The sequence below is a fragment of the Pagrus pagrus genome (assembly GCF_965226575.1).
Source record: "Pagrus pagrus genome assembly, chromosome: 23".
Lineage (NCBI taxonomy): Eukaryota > Metazoa > Chordata > Actinopteri > Spariformes > Sparidae > Pagrus > Pagrus pagrus.
In genome coordinates this window covers 1,181,027-1,205,860 of record NC_140205.1, presented here as the reverse complement: position 1 = coordinate 1,205,860, position 24,834 = coordinate 1,181,027, and the positions used below count along the sequence as shown (strand labels likewise).

At 42.0% G+C, this 24,834-nt stretch overlaps 1 protein-coding gene across 4 annotated transcripts in view; it reads right to left on the bottom strand.

Annotated features, from left to right (window-relative positions):
* phf21b (PHD finger protein 21B) overlaps positions 1-24,834 on the bottom strand; it is an 86,125-nt gene that overhangs the window by 12,829 nt on the left and 48,462 nt on the right. For all 4 annotated transcript variants that reach the window (XM_084345318.1, XM_084345319.1, XM_084345321.1 and 1 more), the window contains exon 4: positions 8,239-8,499. In XM_084345318.1, the coding sequence (XP_084201444.1) occupies positions 8,239-8,499 (261 nt within the window). The remainder of the gene's footprint in view (positions 1-8,238; positions 8,500-24,834) is intronic.

Genomic DNA, 24,834 nt, shown 5'->3' with positions numbered 1-24,834 from the left:
TGGGAGGGGAAGAGTTTCCCTCTGCGTCCAGGCTTTGTGCTAAGCTAAAGCTAAACACTGGATCCTGTATCCTGGGTGGCAGCGCGAGGCCAAGATGGAGAACAGGTGAATTTAATCCACCTCAGAAGAATGTGGAGGCTGTGATTAAAGGAGCAGTTCAACCAAAACATGTAAACCCAGTCATCGTCTCCTCCTGATGATATAAAGTCAGGCTCAGCCATCGTCTCCTCCCGATGATATAAAGTCAGGCTCAGTCATCGTCTCCTCCTGATGATATAAAGTCAGGCTCAGCCATCATCTCCTCCTGATGATATAAAGTCAGGCTCAGTCATCATCTCCTCCTGATGATATAAAGTCAGGCTCAGCCATCATCTCCTCCTCCTGATGATATAAAGTCAGGCTCAGTCATCGTCTCCTCCTGATGATATAAAGTCAGGCTCAGTCATCGTCTCCTCCTGATGATATAAAGTCAGGCTCAGTCGTCGTCTCCTCCTGATGATATAAAGTCAGGCTCAGCCATCATCTCCTCCTCCTGATGATATAAAGTCAGGCTCAGCCATCATCTCCTCCTCCTGATGATATAAAGTCAGGCTCAGTCATCGTCTCCTCCTGATGATATAAAGTCAGGCTCAGCCATCGTCTCCTCCTGATGATATAAAGTCAGGCTCAGCCATCGTCTCCTCCTGATGATATAAAGTCAGGCTCAGCCATCGTCTCCTCCTGATGATATAAAGTCAGGCTCAGTCATCGTCTCCTCCTGATGATATAAAGTCAGGCTCAGTCATCATCAGCACCACTCAGATTCAGTCTGATCGGGTGGTGATATGAGGTGACCCACTCAGACTTCCTACCAGACGTCTACTCTGGATCGAGACTGTCCTCAGCTGCCTTCCAGTCGATCTTGGGAGCTTTTCTACCGCTCAGTTTCAGATTTTGAGCCCCTGAACTCTTGTAACTTCTCAGTCTTCTGGACACACAACAGGAGGATTCCCTAAATTGTTGATTTGTTCCTTTAATAAACGAGGCGCTCTGTGATTTCCGGAGGAAGGACAGAGAAGTGAATGTGTCAGACGGCTAAAAATAACTTTGGAAACCAGATTCACAGAGTGACAATAAGCCGAGGAAACAGCAGCGTTAAAGATACGAATTCATCATCACATCAAAGTCAATCACTGAGCAGAAGTCTGAACGTTCTGAGCATCTGATCCCACACGTTTCAGAAAACTGTTCTCAGAGAAGATGTCAGTCGACTTTGTGAGAGGATGAAAGGAAGTCAAGGTGGTGACAGAGAGAGGGAGGAGACGGAGGGATTATAGAGGAAAGTGGATATGAGCTCGTCAGCTGAAGGCTCTGAGGCTCTCAGTTTGCCATCATTTGTCCTGTCATCACAGCAGCAGGAGGACGAGGACGAGGAGGAGGAGGAGGAGGAGGAGGAAGTGCACACGCAGCAGTCGAGGACAAAACACAGCGACATGTTTCATCTTTTTCTCTGCGACTTCTCCGTCGTCTGAAACGTGAAGTCAGCAGCAGAGTCGACATGAAGGCAGCTCAGATTCAAGTTCATCAGAGTTCATGTTTCTATTCTGGATCACTTCATGTTTCCTGCTGTTTCACAGGAACGCACAGACCCGTCCTGTCCAGCAGGCGGCACGATTTCACAGTTCTCCTCCAGAAAAACAAAAAAAGTCCAACTGACGAGAACGAAGACAATCACAAACAAAACGACATGTTTCATCAGGTGTCCTGTCACAGCCCACTGAAGGTGTTAGGAGGTGTGAGTGGGTTTATATGGAGGACTGAAACTGCCAAAATTTAAATAAAATAAATAAACAAATGGCGCACTAAATAACTATGCCATCAAATCCACCAAAATTAATTCATAAAAACACAGTAGGCTATTAATTTATAAAATGTAACATCAGTTTACAAGTTTATGTTTTGATTTATCTATTAACTCACATATTTATTTACTTTCTTTACTTTACTTTTAATTTAAGTACTGAAGAAAGTTATACAGATGTAAATATGTAAATACCTTCATTTCAAAATGAATAAATTAAATGGGAAAATAAAATAAAAAATAGGGAGAATTATTACAAAAGTAAATAAATACAGATGCCTTTTTGGTGCATTTATATTATTTGCATCAATTTTTTTTTTTACTTTTTTTCTTCCTACATTAAGGATTTCAGCCGTTTCAGTCTTCTGTAGATTTATACACTTATTTCTGTATTTACTTACTTTTGTATTAATTCCCGTTTATTTATTTTTCCTTTGTTTTACCATTTGATTAATTTATTATTTGTTGTATGTATTTATTATCTTACGATATACAAAAAGGAAACTATACAGATACAATTAGGTAAATAACCAAAGTTAAGTTTAAAGTTTTTTTAAAGTAAAAAAAATAATAATAAAAAAAAGTTAGAGGAATTAACACAAAGGTAAATAACAACAGAGGCAAAAAAGAACAAAAATACAAACATTAATGTCACATTTTATAAATTAAATAATAACTGCATTAATTTTAACATATTTATGAAGCCATTTCTTTTTTTCTATTTTTATTTTGGCAGTTTGAATTCTCCGTACTTAATGCACTTATTTATTTACCATTGCAATTATCAACCTTTTTATTTATTAAATTAATTAAGTATTTATTTAAGTATTATAATTATAATACAAGTAATAATAATACATATGATTATTATTTTTGGTGCATTTAATGGCATGTAACTTATTTATATAACTTATTTATAGAGCCTTGTTTTCTCTTCTCTCTCCTCGTCAGCAGTTTCAGTTCTCCACAGATTTGTGCAGAAAATAAGTGACTCAACAACTCAACAGTGAAAACTCGTCGTCCTCAAACAGAATTCACGTTGAGACTTCAGATGTTTTCAACACGTCAGATTACAGACGTCACTGTGAAGCTGCTGTTCCTGCAGCTGCCAGCAGAGGGTGCCGTCTGAGGCCGCGGCAGCTCGGTCCATCTCCACCATGAAGAAGCTTTTCATTTCATTCATGCTCTGAGCTGAGAGATGAACTGTGCAGGATAATGAGGTGCTGCTGTGAGGAGGCTCTGCTGAGTGTAAACAGTTCGGTTTGAATCCTCTGCCTTCTTTTATTCAGTGTTTCACAATCAGACCTGATCCTCTTCACACAGCGTGGGTTTGAAACCAACCTCCAAACATCCACGTTAGAAAGCGGTGGAGAGCCGCTGCATCAGTCAACTTATCCACCTCTGACGCGTCTTTCATCGCTGATTCTCTAAATATTGATGCTGAAAATTCATCTTTTACATTCATAGCTTAAAAATGAAGACGGCTGCAGAGGGGCATGTTTTTATATTTTCATTCTCGTTAACTCTGATGATTATCCCCCTGGAGTCATCGAGTCGTCGTCAGTAATGGTGAAAAATGTTGATCTCAAAAACGTGTTTGGACCCAAAGATGTTCAGTTCCAGAGGAAATGTTCACCGTAACAAGCTGCCGTCAGAGAAGGTCCACTTCCTTTTCTTAGATAACTGCTCCAACCTGAACCTCTTCTCCTTCCGATGGGACTTCCTCACTGGAACATTATAAAAGGACCCTAACAGAACCTGTTCACTGTGAAGAACCCATAGAACCTCTGTTCTGACTTCTGTTCTACAATGCTCAAAACATCCAGAAGGACCTCCAGAACCTCCTCAGGGACCAAAAGAACCTCCCCAAGAATCCCTAACACCCTCATATGGACTCCCAGATTCCTACAAACAGAACCTTGAGTCCTCAAAGACCTGTGGAACCTCCTCGAGGAATCCTGGAAAACACAGAAACATGATGGCTGAAGCATCCAGACAATCCAGACTTCATCAAGAACAACTACAGTTCTCTCCAGCTTGCTTCCAGAAACTCAAGAACATTGTCCACAAGCCCAAGAAACCTGGAACTTTCCCTACGAGCACTGGAACTTGATTCTTGAAAGTTTACTAAAAACCTGAAGTACCTCAAGACCAGAACTTTCTCCAGGTTTTCATACATCCTCCATAATCAATAGAACCTGTTGAGTGTAACGAACCTATAGAACATCCTCCTTGATTATCCTCAAAGACATTTGAACGTTCTCCAGGACCTGTAAAACTTTCTCCAACACCTTGAGAACCTACACCAGGACTCCAGGACTTCCTGATTTTGTTAGATGCTGACCCCTAAATATCCTGGAAGTACTCTAGAACCAGAACTAGAGCCGAGTCCATGTGTACAGTGTTTTCTCTTCCTCTCAGAGCAGCAGATACAAGAACTCATAGTTCATCTTCATGTTTTATTTCACTGTTCGTTGTTCACAGCTCTGAGAGCGAACGAAGAGACCATCTACCTTCCCCCGGCGTCGACGAGACTCGGAGGCGGATGTCGGAGACGACCTTGGCTGCTGTTTAAAGAGGATAAAGATGTGTTTGGAAGGCGGTGGTGAGATGGAGAGCCATGAAAGAGGCAGGATCAGCGTGAAAGCAGCATCCTGCCTCCTCGTCGCCTCTTTGTTCCTCTGCTTAAAGGCGCTAAACAGAACCGAGTCTCCAATCAGTGGACAGGATTTTAACAACAGACTCATCTACCTCAAGGTGCTCAGCCATTAATCTGAAGCTCAGGATATCATCAGGAAGACTTCTGCTCATTCGTTTCAGTTTATTTTATATCATAAACTTCATATTTCCATCTTTGACAATGTGAGTATTGTTTTATTGTTCAGGGAGACGTCATGACTAAATCCTTGTTAGGCCTTTTTTTAAATAATTAACTTCAAGGAACTTGAACTCAACTTTTATTTTATGTATAATTTCCATTTTTCGTAAAAAGAAAAGTTATTTCAGGAAGTGTTTTTTATAAACTGGATTTTCTTCAAACTAAATATTTAATGCAAAAACATAAACAGCTCACTGACTTTGAGTTACGGACCAACTTTCAACCAAACTCCACTGAAATTTGTTACATTTTTGTTAACAAATCCTCTGAAAGCTGTAAAAAGTATCCAACAGTCATACTCGAGTAAAAGTAAAGACACGGTGTACGGAGTGCTACTAAAGTAACTGGTAACAAAATTTACCAAATAAATGTAGTTGAGTAAAAGTACACTATAAGTAAAAGTGTAAAGTAGCAGAAAATGGAAATACTCAAGAAACTCAAGAAAGTACTTCAAAATTGTACTTAAGACCAGTACCTGAGTAAATGTACTAAGTTACATTTTATCACTGAAAACTCGCCTTTTAGCAGATTTTAAAAAAGACAAATATAATAAAGAAAAAGTTGAGATAAAGTGTGAATGTGTAGAGCCAGCAGCTGTGTGTGTGTGTGTGTGTGTGTGTGTGTGTGTGTGTGTGTGTGTGTGTGTGTGTGTGTGTGTCCTCTCTGAAACAATGCAGCTATAATGTGTGCACTCATGCAGAGCAGCAATCCCATTACACCTCATTATTGATCTCCAAATTAGTGGCCAGGTGGTCTGAGGGACCTGCTCCCCCTCCACCCCTCCTCCACCTCCTCCACCTCCCCCCCTCGGTCCACACCTCTGATTGGCTGAGCCTTTATGACTCTCGATTGATGGAGGGGAGAAAAGCGTGGAGGCCTGCGAGGGGTTTTTCTTTTACAGCAGGCAGCTGTGTGAAGAACACCGTCGGCCATAAAGAGCCAGGAAACAATCCTGCTGCCGCCTGACCCCGTCACCTCCACCGCCACCGCCACCGCCACCGCCGACAGGAGGGTGGAGGAGCAGAGGGAGGAGGGAGCAGTGACACGCTGATGAAGCACAGCAGCGTTATCGCAGCAAACGTCTGCGTTTGTGTCGGAGCCTCAGACCTGTTCTGCATCCCAACCGGGGACGAGACGAGGAATCAGCCAATCAGAGAGCTCCGAGGGGCAGCTGGCTCCTCCCTGAACCTCAACAACCACTTAAATACACAAATACTCAGAGTACTCTCCTCCACTACTACTACTAATACTACTACTGCATACTGTGTATACTACATACACTGCACACACACTATATACTGTATTGTGTATATTGTACTGTATATTAATCCTACCAATGTATTTATACTTTATATCAACATGGCTGCCAGAGATGATACTACTACTACTACTACTACTACTACTACTACTACTACAGATACTACTACTACTACAGATACTAATACTCCTACTACTACAGATACTACTACTACTACGACTACTACTACTACTACAGATACTACTACTACTACTACTACTACTACTGATACTACTGATACAGATAGTACTACTACTACAGATACTACTACAGATACCTCTACAGATACTATTACAGATACTACTACTACTGATACAGATAGTACTACCTCTACAGATACTACTACTACTACTGATACAGATAGTACTACCTCTACAGATACTACTACTACTACTGATACAGATACTACTACAGATACTACTACTGATACAGATACTACTACAGATACAGATAGTACTACTACTACAGATACTACTACTACTACCTCTACAGATAGTACTACAGATACTACTACAGATACTACTACAGATAGTACTACAGATACTAATACAGATACTACTACAGATAGTACTACAGATACTGATACAGATACTACTACAGATACTACTACAGATACTACTACTACTACCTCTACAGATAGTACTACAGATACTACTACAGATACTACTACAGATAGTACTACAGATACTACTACAGATAGTACTACAGATACTACTACAGATACTACTACAGATACTACTACAGATAGTACTACAGATACTACTACAGATAGTACTACAGATACTACTACAGATACTACTACAGATACTACTACAGATACTACTACAGATAGTACTACAGATGCTGCCTGGCCCTCTCCTGCTCTGTGACAGTACCTGAGTCTCTGAAGCAGCAGAACATCTGAGATCATCCATGATCAACATGTTTTCTGACATATTACTGACTAAACTAATCGATTCATTGAGAAAATGACTGACAGGTTTTTCTTGCACGTGTACCTGGAGGAGTATTGATCGAGCCCCGCTCCTACCGGCTGCTCATTGTGACGGATTGTGAAGATGTTTTGGTTGAAACCTCTCGGTCACGCTCGCAGTAGAACTAATAAAGAGAGATCAAGTGCTGTCTCTTCATGGGGTTTTAAAGTTCACCAGTCTCTGCTGAGGACCTATCTGGAGGTGTCACGCTGACAGACATGTTCCGTCTTCTTTAAGACATGTTGATGGACGGACAGACAGAGGAATCATAAAGCCGGAGCCTGAGGGCCCCGCGGCTCGGCCCTCCTCCCTCTATGGGGCCGTGCAATTACAGTAATAGTGTGGAGGCTGCCAGTGTGGAGCGTGAAGCTCTGATCCCCGGCTGTGTGCTGATGGAAGTGATGGTGCTGAATACAGAGCGTGGAGGAGACGCTGGCCTGAATCCTAACAGACACTCAGAGACGGACTGAAAACACAACAGCAGCAACCTGCTCCTGTTACAGCACACAGCAATACACAGCAATACACAGCAATACTGTATGTGTTTCACAGGCCACAGACAATATACTGCACTACTAGTACTGCTGATACTACTACTGATACTTCTACTACTGTTTATATTACTGATACTGCTAAGACTGATACTACTACAACTACTATTACTATGGATACTACTACTTTTTACAACTCCTGCTACAATAATCAATAGTTACTGTAAGTGTGACCTCTCCAGTACTGCAAACACTATGTCACTACAAGTATTCCTCCTATGACTACGTTTAATATTACTGCAAGTCTTTTTTACTATTACTGCTGCAAAGACAGCTACTAAAGACTTGTGTTTTTTTATAAATAGCTTAATTGATCTTTAATGGAGAAGGAATGACTAAATTAAACAAATGTACGGCCCCTGAATCAGGTGGAAGCTTGTGTATCTGGAGGCGTATTGGATCCAATCAAACAACAGCACGATATGTGTTTCACGTGTCAGAGAAAGTCCAGATTTATGCTCTCAGGTAAACAAGATTTTTACAGTTGACACCTGGAATCAGACACGCTTCACTCAACTATATCAAACCATTTCAAACAGAAGAAGAGAGGTACAGGAGCACGAAGAAGACACCAGGAGGTCTGGTCTGAAAGCTTGTTCATCAGAGAAACTGCACTGAACTTTATCGTCCTGCAGTGCTCTCACTGGCCCCTCCCCCCACACAGGTGTTCCAGGTGTTGTGATGTCAGAGGTTTTTACCTGAGAGGGAGGCAGCTCTCCAGCTCTCCTGCTGCTGAACAGGTGGACTCCGGCCGCCGCCGCCCTGCCGCCCGTCTGGAGGTTGATGGGGGACGTCTGCAGCGGCTCCGAGCTCGCCGCCTTCTGTCCGTTAATATGTGCCGTCACCATGGAAACGGGAGCCTTGGCCGGCACCACGGAGATGGCGATGCCCTGGCTGGGAGGCTTGATGAGAGACAGCGGCTTCGTCGTCCCTACAGGACAACTTCTGACTGCCAGCTTCTGCACGGAGACACAGAGAGACGTGTTGACAGTATTTGTACACAGAGCACACTTCACTGCTGTTCTCTAAAGAACTACAATACCCATCAGAGAGCATTCATCTGTTCTCTAAAGAACTACAATACCCATCAGAGAGCATTCATCTGTTCTCTAAAGAACTACAATACCCATCAGAGTACTCATCTGTTCTCTAAAGAACTACAATACCCATCAGAGAGCATTCATCTGTTCTCTAAAGAACTACAATACCCATCAGAGAGCATTCATCTGTTCTCCAAAGAACTACAATCCCTATCAGAGTACTCATCTGTTCTCTAAAGAACTACAATACCCATCAGAGTACTCATCTGTTCTCTAAAGAACTACAATACCCATCAGAGAGCATTCATCTGTTCTCCAAAGAACTACAATCCCTATCAGAGTACTCATCTGTTCTCTAAAGAACTACAATACCCATCAGTCATCACTCGTGTCTGTTCACAGGAAATATTAAAGTTTGTTTTGAAGCAAAGAAAAAACAACTGATGAACTGAAGCCAACGATCAGAGAATGAATAAAGAGACAGAAAGACGAAGACGAGGGCAACTACTGATATTATTACTACCAACAGTACTTCTACTACTGATACTACTACTACTACTACTACTACTACTACTACTACTACTACTACTACTACTACTGTACACTACTACAACTAATACTACAGTATACTACTACTACAACTACTACAACTACTGCTACAGTATACTATTCCTGATACTACTACTACTAATGCTACAGTATACTACTCCTGATACTACAACTACAACTACTACTACTACAGTATATTACTCCTAATACTTCTCCTATTGATTCTGCAACCACTACTAATAATTCTCTTACTGATATTACAGCTAACACTACTGAAACCACTACTACTACTACTACTACTGCTACTACTACTACAGATACAGCAACTACTACTATTACTTCAGATGATATTACTATTACGACTACTTCTGATACTACTGCTTATACCAATGGTCCTGCTGTTACTACTGCGATACTACTACTGATACTACTGAAGTTACTACTATTAATACCACTAATACTACTCAGTATTTCTACTTTAAAACAAACTAACAAGATGAATCGTGCCTTTGTGAATATGAACGTGTGTCAACTGAAACCACAGCTGATGTTTCTTGTGTCAGCGCTGCAGTAAGAGAAGCAGCTCTACTGTCTGTGATGTGATGTGAAACACAATCAGACACACTGCTGCTGCTCCACCTGTCCTACAGTCCTCCCCACCAGACCGGCCTCATCATCATCATCATCACACACACACACACACACACACACACACACACAGTCAGACCCCTCCCCCACCCAGCCATCCTCCTCCTCAGCCTGGAAAAGAAAAATACATCTTCCAAAGCAGAGATAAGTACATCTCGCTTTCCCCTCCGCTTCACCCTGGCACTACTGAAAAGAAGAGGCTCTCTAAATATTTTATATTCCATCCCACTGCCCCTTCTCATCCCGCTGCTGCCTTTTTCATGCTCTTCTGCGGACTACGCCGGGTCTGTGGGTGAGGGGAGGGGAGGGATTTCTTTTTCTCTGGCAGAAGCAGACAGTTTGTGCATCCGCTGAAGAAGAAAATAAAGGATTTGTGTTGTGTGCAGGCGACGTGGCTCAGTCAGAGAGTGTTTTCAGACCTCAGTGTCCCTCCTGGCTGCAGATATTATCTTTAAATGCGTCAGCAAAGAGTCGCTTTGATAAACAACATCAAATGTGGAGGAAAAAGTGGAGTTTAAATATGATTCTCATCACAAAAAATTTCACAATGTCGATACGATTCACCCAAACGAGCTGAATTTATTTTTCCTGAGAGGAAACAGCCTGACCACCGGAGCTCCCCGTTATCCACCCAGAGTGCTGAGAGGAGGTTTACACTCATTTAGAGACGCTGCATTACCAACAAGGAAGTCCTCCTTAAAACACAAGCTGGAGGCTGCAGCTTTAAGGTGGACTGGAGGTGTTGGAGAGGAGGTGGAGTTCATTCAGGAGCCACAGTTTTCTTCTCTTCAGTCATGTTCCTATCTACAGGTTCCTGTTCCTCAATTCATCACGGCTAACATGATCAGTTTATGTCAGTTTACTGAACGCAGTTTATGAAGGATTAGGTTGTCTTGAATAACAGCGTGCTCTTATTCTGAAATAAAGGCAACACAAGTAAAGAGATTAAATCATTTGACTAAAGTATAATTCAACTCTTCTCACCTTCCTGAACTTCTTCCAACTATGACATGAGGCTCTAATCAAAAGATTACATTTATCAATATGATTTTAAAATGTTTTTACAATCCCAGAACTAGTAACACTTTATGTTCACCAATGTGTACTTGTTTTATAAAACAGCTGCCAGGAGAAGCTGCCAACACTTAGGGAGTCTGGGGACTTTCTCCACGGGGACAAAGAAGTAGCCATGTTTAGACACATTTGACATGTTTAGCGTCAATAAAATGTTTCTTCTTTCGATGCTGCCACAAACTGACACTTCTTACAAGGAAACAAACAACTTCATGTTTTGATTTAATGCTGAATTTACAAGAAGGAGACGATGATTTAGAAAATTTGTCAAGTTTCTCCTCATGAAACAACTCTTAAAATCACTACATTTGTTAAGGGAGTCTGGTGATGTTGCAGCTGACGTATCACCATCATCAGCCACACATCACATCACACATCTGAACCTTACGAAGGATTTCTTCACATACCCGACTCGGACAGCAGTGCTGCCACATGGTTAATGGTTATATAAGTGTGTCTGTAAACCTGCTGACTGTGCGAGAAGTAAAGTAACCCAGATTCTCTGACAAAAGAAGGGGAAACTCTTTTATAACTGAGCAGACGACTCCACAGTTCAGTATTAAACCCCCTGCATTTATTCACATGTTGTTATTTATTAATTCCCCTCAACAATGAGCGTGGTGGGCCCCATTGTTTCAGGGGATCAATGTAATCCACAGGCAGCCCGAGCAGCCGCCTGCATCAGGACCCAGGGGCCGCCGCTCGCCATTCAGCATTTGTTCGAGCCGGGGCACCTCTGATTGTCTCAAAGGTCACTCATTTAAAGCCTCTCCAGGCTGGAGAGCTGAGACTCGTCCCTCCTGGAGAGAGCCGAGGAGAAAGTGAATGAAGGGGGAGACGCAGAGCGAGATGACAGCAGGTACCAGAGAGCGCAGAGAGCTTTTTAAAACCACCTGGAATTAGAATAAAGGAGGATTTAATGAGAAAGACGGAGAGTATGCACCAAGACTCACCAGAGCTGCTCTGAAGCAACTCTTTCCTCAGAAAATTCAAAGAAGTGATGCATGTTACTGCCACAACAAAGCAGAGACAGGATGAGAAGCTTCAGAAAGTCCAAAGAACCTGCTCACACGTCTAATTGAATATCTAGAGCAGGAGGTTCAGGGCACAAACAACCCTCAGCACCGAGGATGGAGATGAAATAAAACAAGGTCTTCAAACATTTACAGGTTTAAATAAGTCAACAAACACTGAACACAGAGCTCAAAATCCAACCGGAGTCTCTCTGAGGTTTGATTTTGTTGAAGACACAGACGCTTGCACTGGAGCTATAGGTTAGAGCTGATAATGATGTCATTAACAGACTTTTACAGGATAATTAATGGACTGATAGATGGATGGCAGTTTAAGGCTGTTATTGCCTACAGTAGTGTGAAAGCGATCCGTTGATTTATACTTTAAAAGAGTCTTAACTTGACTAAATCCTAAAAGGTTTCTGCCTCTTATCCATGCTGAAACCCCTTTAATACATTTGATTAATTAACCATACATGGAGGTTCAACCCCAAGGAGAAAAAAGCTGCTAATTAATATTGCACCTTAATTGAAAACATAATTTAAAAAGGGCAAATTCAGAGGTGTTTTTCATGGTAATTGGGGGGTGATTTAAAGCCCTGATTGTCTTCAAAAAACACAGAAATTTCTTGGATCTTGACCAGAAGTTATGTATTCATGTCAAAAATGAATATCGAACGAATGATTCAAATACTGATATCAGTCTCAGATACTCGGTGTCCGTTTGGAAGCGGTCATAACTGGTCAAACCGCAGAAAAACAGTGTTATTGTGCAGCTTCTGCAGATTTTTTTTTTTTCATCTGAGTGGCTAAAAGAGCCTCTGAGGATCCTGGACGCCGACAGTAAGTGCTGTTAAATGACCTTCTGGGATTTTCAAAGATAGTCGGGACTCATCTGGAAGAAAAGTGGACAGTAAGGGTCTGTGACTCGAATGTAATGGCATGTCTCTGTCCATGTCTTCATGTCAGTCTCATCTGACTCTGGGTAAGATGGCTGACAAGAGTTTTCTACAAAATGTCTGACTGGTGTTAACCTGCGTCTGAGTGACCACACCGCTCTGTATGCAAATAAACTTCACTGGGACCAACAGACTCCATGTTTCTACACAAAGACAGAAAGAAGTTCACGTAGAACATTTGCTGAATTTACAAGAAGGAGACAATGATTCAGGATCTGTCGTAGCCATTTCACAAAGTTTGTTGAGTTACTCCTCATGAAACAACTCTTAAAATCACCTTATCTGTTAAGGGAGTCTGGTGATGTGGTTACTCGAGGTTACGCAGAGGACATCAGTTGAGTATGCGCTCCTTCAATATGGCCACACGTGCGTACACACTGCTGAAAGAAAGAAACGTCCTCAGTGCATCTTGGGGACATTCACACCTGTACTTAGAGCTGTCCACTTGTGATCGGATCACTCAGGTTTTGATGACATTCGGGCCGGCTGCCAAGCAGTGTGGTCCTCGTCACCTCCAGGCTCACACAAGTGCCTCTGAGGGAGGAGCTGATTGCACATAACGTGCCATTAAAGCCCCTCAGGTCTGGATTTCAGAGCCTCTAATGCACACAGGGTGCTAAAGAAAACACCACGGAGACAAACAGAGTGCCTCTAATTCTGTAACACCAACAGAGGAATCGGTTAAAAGGTGCCTGACAGATAAAAGACTCAGGTCCAGGGGAGCGGTTTTATATATTGTTGACCAGATGTGGAGATTTCGTGTCCGAAATCAATCCACATGAAGCTACAAGGACGGCGAATGACTTTCATTCCAGAGCTTCTCCACTGGTGGATCACACTGACAGACTTCGGGCCGACGGCTCCACCAGATGGGAAACAATCTTAATGACGTTATAAAGGGCAGCGTCTTAACGAGCTCTCTCCTCCATATATCTGAGTTAAATTAGACGCGGGCAGCGGTGGCTTTCATCAGCGTCCGCTCGCTGCTCACCTTTCATCCTCAGACGCTCTAATGACGGCCGGACACCGTGATGATGGGAAATGGGTTTTCTGATGCATGCCCAATTTTCTGCAGCTACACGCGTTAACTCGGCTTTGAGAGCTGATGATTCACGTCGGCGTATTGTCCGACTCCGAGCTGGTGAACATCAAAGTGGAGCAAATCACCTCCAACTGTGTGTACATGAGTTTCTAAGATGCATCTGTCCACGTGTGGCCAGTCTCCAGATCATTCTGCAGTTAAACTGTTAGTAGATGTCTTTACTGTACAAATACCAACCTAGAAAAGCAGAGATCTTCTAGAAAAATGTCTTCAGTTTCAATTTGCTAGAGGTTGGGTTTATGAACTGAAGTGGAAATTGAAGGGTTTTTGAAAAAGGGGGGTTTGAAAGGTGAGTGAAAACAGCAAAATCTTAAAGGAGCAGTGCATCCAAAAATATAAATCCAGTCATTATCTTTTCCCCCTGTGCTGATGGAAAATCGTAGTTGTAGTCCACAAAACATTTCTGTAGCTTCACTGTAAAACAGCGTAAACAACTGAAGTAGCTGGAGACTTGATTTAAAACAGTTATCTGCTGTAATCCAAGCCGAATTTACAAGAAGACCTCACATTTTACAGAAGGCTCATGTTTGATGTTCCACTTGGTGGTAATAGTTAACAATCAACATGGCCAACATGGCCCCCACACAACAAAACAAAGAAAAAGAAAGATCAAATTTTAAAGATGAAAGCAGAATTTTTGAAGAAACGTTCTGGGGAAGATCACGTCTGGTTTCTGGACTTTGATTTGAGGATCAGAGTCGGACAGAACTGATCATTTGTTCAAGTGAATTCAACCTAATTCCAAATTAAACTGTAGAATTCAAACTTTGTTTAATGTTGTCATGAAATGTCTGTTTGTGTTTTTCTGATCGTTTAGTTTCTGTTTTAAATAACCCGTCAGTTTTCTGCTGTGCTTTATTTGGCTGCTTGTGTAGCTGCTAAGCTAAAAAGCATTAGCGTGCAGCGACTGCACATCCAGGGTGTAAATAACATCAGATCAGGTTGTGATCTCTGAGATCGCAGCAGACGAGCTGCATGGAGACATCTGATGTTTAAATCATCTCCAGCTGCTTCAGGTGTTCAGCAGAATGCTGCAACTCTGTTTTACTGTGAAGCTCCAGAAATGTTAAGTAGTTTTAATGAACTTTCATTTTTGGGTAAACTGCTCCTTTAGGATGCCTTTTCTTTATAAATGTTCTCCTCGTTGAGTGGAGCACGTATCAGAGGATCTGTGAACTCGTCTGGCAGAATTTAATTGAGAACGCCGCCACCGCTTGACGGCCACCGTTAAGGTCATACGTCCGCTGTTTACTGCAGCTCCAGCGAGCGGACAGGATTATCCACACTCATTATGTACTCTGTTTTGATAGTGTGCCTTTGAGATAACGGGGCCGCTGGAAAACGCATTAGTAGCTGTTCAGATTTCCATCAGTGCAGCTGCCAGACGGTTTCTTTGTTTACACTCCATTTACCAACGAGGCCCTTCAGTCCTGAAAGGTGCCGAGGAGACGGACGGCTGCAGTTTGTCCTCTTTCCTCCCAGTGATGGAAGAGAGGCTCAAATCCTTCATTGTAGTAATACGACAATAAAGAAACGCTCCCTTTAAGGATTTTACCTCGGTGAAAGGAGTGAGCTGTGAAGTGTACTCAAGTATTCAAGGTGAGAGTACGATGAGAATCTTTCCTCTGAGCTGACAAAATCACTCCAAAGGTCCTTTTAGTAGCAGTTCTTCATGATCGATGGATCTCCTGGAATCACTGCTGTTCAAATGTACATGTTTAAGACATTTTAAGAGCTTATCTACAATTTCACAAACATGAACAAAGTGCATCTGCTGAGGAAGATTCTGGACGGTGAGAGCAGCCATGAAACGGACCGCGTGGTGAGATCGTTCGTCAGCGGCTGCTTCCAAAGCCGACAACGAACTTTGAATCAACTTTTATTGTCAGATTTGAGAGTTTTCAAGAAGTTAGAGTTAAAAATGAAAGATTTTGACTGGACAACAGTCATATTCATCATCCATTCTCTGCAAACAGGAAGTTTTAAGTTTTGCGATGAAAAAAGAGAAATGCAATTTAACTTCCATTTTGGGCCGATATTATTACTGCTGGTGTCTCGATTTGGATTGTAAATCGACAAACGATCAAAATTAGCTGTCAGGTTTGATCATTAAACTCATTATCAATGATAAGAAGACAGTTTACTTGTAGAGGAAGAACTAACGTGATAACATTACCAGAGATCCTTTATTGATTTGTTTGTGAAGAGGGTTCACTCTGGACAGAATTGAGAAACAGAACTTTGAAACAAACTGAATTTCCATCTTTATTTTAGGTGAATATTATTTGACCTGCAAACAGCCGCCAGGATGAAGTCCAGCTGTTGTTGTAAAATCGCATCCCATCTTCTATTCAAAGAAGAGTTTGTCAGGACATAAAACCAACGATCTGTTGATCTTTACTGATTGAGATGTGTAACTGCTATGTGCAGAGCCGAAAAACATTTAAATCAAAACTCTAATTGAATCATGGATTTGGAGAATCGTCACCTCTTATTATAACCATATGTTGGCAAAAAAGCTGATAATAAACAACCAAACAGCTAACTGATAATAAATCCAGAAAAAAAGTGAGCTTTGACGTTCTCCACACTGATTCTTCCAATCAAATCCAAGAAAATGAGCAGAAAGTCTCAATAAAAGAAAATATTCAGGTGTCAGAACAACTGAACTGATGTTGGGTGACAGTGTTTGACTGAATGGACTCTTCCCAGTTCTGTGCCAGACTCGTACTGGCCTGCTGTAGTCTGGGACTCATTTCCTGCGGAGGTGAACCCCCTCTGGCAGAGAGACAGCTTATCAACAGGGGCACACAGGACAGAGTCTGGCCCCTCGCCCAGTTTGGCACAGAGGGGCCATGAGGGACCGAGGCCTCGCTGCCCCACATGTGGAGGTGGAGGTTCAGCATGGAAACACACTGTGGCTGTGAGCCAGCAGGGAGACTCTCCAGAGGTGTTTCTGGCTTCTGGGGACACCGACAGACTGTCGCATGTGTCATTGCGACAAAACCTGCAGTATCCATCCATCCAGGATCTGATTGTGAGGCAGTGCAGGTTGGAGGATGATCTAATTGTGCCTGTGCAGTGGGACGCTCAGATCGAGTTGATGCTGAGCCTCCTGGGACAGGGACGAGCTCAGGAAGACAGGTGTGATAAAGTCAGATTCATGTCCTGAACTCTCCTGAGCTCAGATGAATGTTTCAGTAATGCAGCAGAGAGATATCAGCCTTTTGTTAAACACTGGATATCAGCTGCTGCCCGAGCCACGTTTCTGTGGGTCTGGACAATCTGAATTTCAACAACTTCAGCAAACATGAAGCTACGAACTTCTGTCAGACTTTAAACTTCGATCAAATAAACTGAGACTTTTGAAACTTCCAGGTGCTTCACTGTGATGTCAATGACATGTTAGGTCTCTGTTAACCTGCCAGTGTGAGCAGCAGATGTTTGTGAACACACCGTCTGTTTCATTGAACTAGTAACCTCAACATCACCAGACTCCCTTAAGAAATGTAGAGATTTTAAGAGTTGTTGAGTTAAAACAAACTTTCTAACGTAGTGAAACTCTGTCTCTGACTGACTCTGACTTATTTGCTCCTTCTTGTTATTTCAGCAAATGTTCAACATGAACTTCTTTCTTTGTGTTGAAACATTGTGTTTGAAACAAACTGCAGCGTTTTAATATTTACGCTAAAAAATCATTGACTTGTTTTACTTTCAGATCTGAAAGCATCGAGAGAAATTTGTAAAATTAAGTTTATTTCCTGTAGCAGTAGTGAAAGCCTGAATAATCAGCTGCAGTAAACACGATGGACAGGTTCATTTGCTGAATCTAAACAGTCACCTGTTGGTAACTTCTTCATATAAATTCAGAAATGACACACAGAATCAATAAAGCTCAACGCTTCAGACAATCAGCTCTGTGTTGTAGGTATTCAGCCTCTATATGAAGTGTTAATTGTTAGTACTGCAGCTGCTTTGCTTTGTCTGACAGCAAATAACGATCACATTAAAACGTTCATTACGCAGACAAACACACGAAGGCGTCCGGCTGAACTTTGCTCTCACTGTTACATTCAGGCAGCAGAATTAAATCCGGACTCCTCATTTCCTCTCACAGGAATAAATCTGATCATGGTCAGTCTCCGCCCGTCACAATAAATCCATTTAAATGCAAATCAAACGCGCCCCGAGTCTAATTTTCTTCATGTGAAACAGAGTTCATTGGAATGTGACACACGGCGTCAGCTGCTGCATTGAACCAGCGGCAGGAAATGTCCACGAACCAGCACTGAAACGATCAATCGATTTATTGATTAGTGGATAGATGACAGCTCGGACAGGTCATTAAACATTTAACAGATGTTTAACTACAAATAGCTGATGGATACAGATCAAATGTAAAGATAGTCTCTGCTTAATGTCACTGTTTCTGACTATTAGTTATGCTTCACCTGAAATAATGAAGAATGATCCTCAACATCTCTCAGTCCGGACAAAGTGAATTCAAAGCTGCTGTTGAAACATTTGGAGCACAGACAGGGTTGTGACTCTTTTGAACTGTTATAGTCTGACATTTGTTTTCCCAGAAGATCTGTAAGTGCTCCTGTCATTAATCTAGAGGAGTTTGAACACATTGAAATATTTATTTTTTTAATGAAACAAAGTTGGAAGATGAGCTGCAACTGCCTCAATTAGCTGGAAAACACAATGAGTCCACATCATGTCGTCTGACATGGTCCAAGTTCACATTTAATAACAGTATCACTAAAAATGAATTTTTCTGAGGAAATATTCAGGCGCCTGGTAAAAAAATGTCCTGTTATGTCCTCAGAGTCGTCCTGTTTTTTTTATTGTTTTTTTATTTAATTTTATTGTCTACAAGCACCAAAACCCAGAGAGAAAACCTGCTTGGTAGAGTATCCTGTCTTCAAACTGGCAGCCAACAAACCCACCAACCAGCCAACCAACAAACCAAACAACAAACCAACAAACCAAACAACAAACCAAACAACAAACCAACAAACCAAACAACAAACCAACAAACCAAACAACAAACCAAACAACCAACCAACCAACCAGTCAACCAACCAACTAACCAACCAACCATTCAACCAACCAACCAACCAACAAACCAGCCAATCAACAAACCAACTAACCAACCAGCCACTTGCACACGAATGAGAACACATCCTCGTCCTAAAATTAAAAGGCCTCTACTTTTCCGTACATCAGTGTTTTCATCACATTTGGACTGAGACTCAGGTTTTGCCACTTCAGAAAAAAGTGAAAATTATCTTCTAAAATAACTGAAATGATGTTTGTTATCGTTTCCTAATGATAGAGTCAACAGCAGTCTGGCTGCACACAAAGAGATAAAAAGCAAAGCTCTGCTGACTCAAAGACACAAACTTTAATTACAAACACAGAATTAGTGACAATGCTCCTTCAATCGATCAATGCCCTAATCACTTGTTTGTTTTTCTGCTGCCTTCAGCTTCTTTGATCATTTTTGGAGGAGAGAATAACACAACATATCACAGCAGCAGCATCAAACTCCCGTTTGTTTATCATCAATTAACTTTTCAGTAAAGTGCCCAGAAGAGATCTCGCCGCCTGAATGCCAAAACAGAAACAGAACTGCCTCTGAGCCGAGCCTGCTGCGACTCTCCAGCTATCATCGTCGTCATCGCCCAGATCTCAATCGCCAATCTATGCTAATTAGGTTTTCAGAAGTGACAGAGCCGCCGCGCCACTCGGATGAATGGAAGTTGATAAAAGATGTGAGTGTGGGCTGGAAGGGTTGAAACACGTCTTTTTCTACATCTTCAACCTGTTTCAGTCCGTGCCGCAGAGCCAGGACGTGTTGATTGGTTGCGAAGCTGAAATGTAATGGAGGGTGTTGTGACACGCTGACACTGCCTGCTGTTCTCACCGCAGCTCCTCTCAATAAAAAATAAATGATCAAATGTCCCCTCCTCTGCTTTTATTACCAGTTTAACAGCGTGTCAGCCGGCTCGTGTCTGAATCTGTGATTGGAGACTGAAGTGATGTTTGCTCAGAGGCTGAAAGGACGAGCCAGAGAGGGACGTCTGTCTTTATTTCACAGCCTCGCAGAGGAATGTTGCTATAGAGACTCCATCACAGTTGCAGCTCGCAGCCCACACAGCAGGAGAGCCGCTATGTAAATGAAAACAAGCAGCGGAAAATAAAACCAGTGAAGAAGAAGAAGCCTGATTTGACACAATCCTCTCGGGGTTTGTCATTAAAAGCTCAGTTTGTGTTCCATGTGCACGCCACGGCCGCTTCCTGTCACTTCCCATCAGCCTCAGGGAGAGAGGCGGGGATTCACCTCGCCATCGACAGCCAGGAAGAGGCCCAGCTGATGCTTTTACACTGAAGGGAGGGTCGGTCTTCCTGTCTGAGCAGGCTGCTGTCCTGTTTGGTTTCCTGGATCAATACAGTGTAAAAGCTGCGCTCTTCTGATCAGGTTTCACACCGTTCTTCAATCCAAACATTTATTCATCTCAATGAAACTCCAGAGGAGAGTTTCTATGAGTGTCAGACATTTACATTCACATAACTTTTAACCAAATTCAAAAACTGCTCTGTTGTTTTTGCACAATGACGATTAAAGACTTGAATCTTGAAAAAGGCAGAATCAGAAACTGATTGCAGCTCGTTAAATGTGAATATGTTCCTCCTCTGAGACAGTAAACTGAATCTCTTGAAGTTGTGGGCAAGATTTTTCACCATTTTCTTACTTTTAATGCTTTAATTTTAGAAAACTGTGTGTGGTGTGATATTTTTGGCAGGTACATGGAAGGAAAGGTTGTGTGAGAGTGGATATTTGGGTTGTAAATAATCTGCGATTGTCATTTATTTAATTAACTGGGTGGCAAATAAACTGTGGAGAGTTGTTTGTATATTAGTTGTAAATAAATTTGAGAATTTGTTGAAATAATGAGTTTAAAGAAGAAAAGAGAGAGAGGGAGCAGGTTTATCAGTTTTTCTTCTACACCTTTTAGGACAATTAGTTTTGTTTTGTTTGTTTTTTATTATGTTGTTTTCATTTTTGGTTCAAAATAAAGTAATTTATTCTTTAATAGTTGAGAAAATAATCAACAGATTAACTGAAAGTTTAAAAAGTTTGATCTCAGAAAATGAGTTTCAGCTTCAGGTGCCACAGAGAGAGATGTGTCTGGTGTTCATTAAGACATCAGAGACGACACGTGGAAACAGGCAGAGTGTTTTAAAACTTCTCTTTAGTGCGGACGTGGTCGACCGGGCCGACCGGGCCGGCTGGGTGTCAGCGCGCCAACCATCCATTTAATCAGCACCAATAACGTCTCCCGCTGCTCTTTCTGCCATTTTTCATCCTGTGATTATCTGCGATTAGGAGCCGAGAGTGGAGATGATCAGCGAACGCAGCGGCAGCTCTATAATTTCTCCTCCACTCTTCACTTAATATAGAGTTTGACCTTTCAGCAGCTTGTGATTGTCGCCGCCGCTGGTCAATATTCGGCGCTCTCGCTGAAGGTGTGTGAGCCCGTCGGCTCGGCAAATAAATGTCTTCATTAGAGCGGCGGCCCTGAGCCACGTTCCTCTCCATGATGTTCACATCATTTCTGCTTCAGCCGGTGATTTGGTTTGGCCTCAGATAAACGCTGAGGGAGCTCCATGTTTCTCAGGCGAGGACAGATTAAAGACGCAGGTGAGCGATTTAAAGCAGCTCTCTGAGTCCGTGAGGGGAAGTTACTGCTGCCTCATTTAAAGGGAGACGCCAGTGTTTTTCAACATGGACCCCATGTTCTCATGTTTTTGTGTTTAACTGACACATGGTGAGAAGAAGTTTGGAACAATGTCTCATTGTCTTCTCTCACTGGTCGGATTACTGCCACCACTCACTCAGCTTCTGTCCTTTAAGTCTTTGTTTTCACTGATAATGCATCAACATGCCCGGATGATGTCACCGTGTCGCCTCTGGGACCCAGGTCGATGTTTGAAACGAGCATTTCTTTAATAAATTATTCCTTCATGTTATTCATTCAGCTCTGTGCTCAGTTAATTGACTTTGATTCCTCCATTTTGTGGTCTTTACCTTTAAATTATGTACCTGATCTTTAAATAATTGGTGCCATCAAATTTAATTAATTCCTTCAAATTAAAAGTGAATGATATAACTTTCAGTCCATTTGTCCTTGTCCCCTCTCGACACCCTCGCCTTGGGCCTCTGATTGATTCTGGCTTTACTTCTATTTCAGTGGGTTCAACACCGAGATGTATTGTTGACACGCGTTAAAACAGCGTTAAAGGATAATAGATGGTGATACTGTGAGACATAAAAATCTCAGCTTCAAGGTTTGGATCTCATCATGGCTGCGAGGAGGAGGACGAGGGGTAAATGAAGTCATTCCAGACCATGATTTAGTCATCCGAGGGCACAAATTATTAATTTGAGGGAACGAATCCAGTCATTTGAGGGTATGAAGTACTAAATTGAGGGAATAAAAAGTTATTTAAGGGGGTGATTTAAAATTTGAGGGGACAAATTACTAATCTAAAGGAACAATTTATCACCTGCAGGGCTCTGTTGTTGTCAGACGACTGCACGAGTGTAAAACAGTGATTTTACTGAAGGTCGTAAATGCTAAACGGTCATTTCTGAGCAGCAATCAGAGCGGCGGTTTACACTGGTGCAGCCATCGTGACGAAAGAGAGATGGATTATGGGCCCGAACCAGACCAATCAGAGGAGAGACCATTATTTTGAAATTCATCCATTTAGCATGTTTTCCTGATGGTGTTAGACGCTGTAGAAGGAGCCATAAATCTAAAAAGTCAGTCCTCCCTCCGTCATAAAGAGCCTCACATATGGCCGCGGAAACAGACGCTTTATTAATTCAGCCTCTTCTTGGCAGAGTGGCGCGGAGCTGAGAGCACTAGACCAGGACCAGAGGGGGTCTGAGGGAGTCCAACTGGCCTGTGGGAAGCCTCGGTGCCAGGGTCGGCGCCCCACGCTCGCTGCAGAGAAAACAACCGTTTAACATGTTGGATTAGCCGGGATTAAGGACATCTGTTGAGCAAAACGAGTCGCTTCTGTTGGTTTTATCTTTCCTGCTGCGACGGCGAAGAGCGAACCAGGAGGCACGAGGAATGAGAAGTCAAAGTCTGGAAGTCACCGGGGGGGAAATATTTCAGCTGAGGGAGATTTCAGGAATTAGTTTCAGTCGAGTTTTGAGTTGTGTGAGCGTTCGTCTTCTACTCTCTTATTCATGTGAGACCTGTGTTTTATAATAGAGTTGGTATGTTAAAAGATCCACAAAAAGAAGATGGGACTTGAGTTTCAGCTGCTAAAATGCAAATCAAATCATATCTGGAGTTGACTTGAGTACGAATAACTTCCCCAGGACTCCCAGTCATTGTTTATGTTGAATATTTAGTGTTTTATTTGATTTAGGAGGATCCCACTGGCCTCACTGAAACAGAAGTTACTCTTCTGGGGTGTGAACAACACAAAATGAGATGCTTCTGTTGGTTTTATCTTTGTGATGACAAAGAACGAACCAGGAAGTCATTAAAGTCAGCAGGAGGAAAATATTACAGCTGAGGGAGACTAAGTGACTCTGGAGGAGGTTTTAGGACAGTTTAAACAAAATGTTTGGTTGTTTGAGGGTCTAAACTTCTACTTCACAATGTTTCATGAAGGGAGCAAATCATCTTTTGCTTCTAGTCTCCAAGTTTCAACTGCCAGAAAGCACATGATTCACAAACTGAAGACAGTACGATAATCATAGTCCACACAACATTTCTGGAGCTTCACAGTAAAACAGAGTTGCAGCGTTCTGCTAAACACCTGAAGCAGCTGGAGATGATTTAAACATCAGATGTCTCCATGCAGCTCGTCTGCTGTGATCACAGAGATCACAACCTGATCTGAAAGGATTTACACCATCGACGTGCAGTCGAGCCGCGCTAACACTTTTAGCTCAGCAGCTACAGTGAAGATTTCAGCTTTAAAACGGTGTAAATAACGTCTTTTTGAATCAGTTTGGGATCTCGGGGCTTCTGGTTAATATTAATGTTTGATCTCAGTATTGTGCTTCAGTGGCTGCACCAACAGTGAGGTGTGACTCTGGCTTGTGTTGTTACAACAGAAACTGCCCCCACCCATCACTCAAAACCCACCCAGAGGACCCAGAGGACCCAGAGGACCCAGAGGAAGGTATGAACTCTGATCCAAACTGAAATACACGCATTTACTTTCTGAGGCTGGATGAGAAGAGTGATACGACTCTTAGCTTAGCTTAGCTTAAAGACTGGAAACAGGGGGGAACTGCTAGCCCGGTTCTGTCTGTAGCTCACAGATTAACATGTCACATCGGGTTTATTTTACACCAAACATTTACAACAATAAAGATTAAAATGCCCAAAATGATTCCCTAAAGTCTGAGATGATGTTTTTAGGTGTTAGACAGAGTGGCAACATCAACTCGCACTTTATTTTTTACTTTTTTATTGTTGTAATTGTTTAGTCTACTAAACTAATTAAAAAAGGACAGAAGACAATTCACCAAAGTAGGTGTTGAAGTCACTGAACTGTCCAAAGCCACAGAGTAATTCAGTTTATAATCAAATTAAAACTAAACATGATGAACTCAGTTTCTTATCTTGGGTTTTAGAGAATTATTTGGATTTTTTTAAACTATTTCAGAACAATAACAAGTGAAAACGGCCCAAACAACAGTTCCCTGAAGCCTGAGCTGAAGTCACCAAACTGTCCTGAACATTAAATATTCAGTTTACCGTCAAAGAAAGCAGCAAATCGTCACATTTGAGAAGCTAAAACGAGGAATTGTTTGACATTTTTTTGTCTTAAATTAAGTAAATTAATCATCAGTCAACTTGAAATT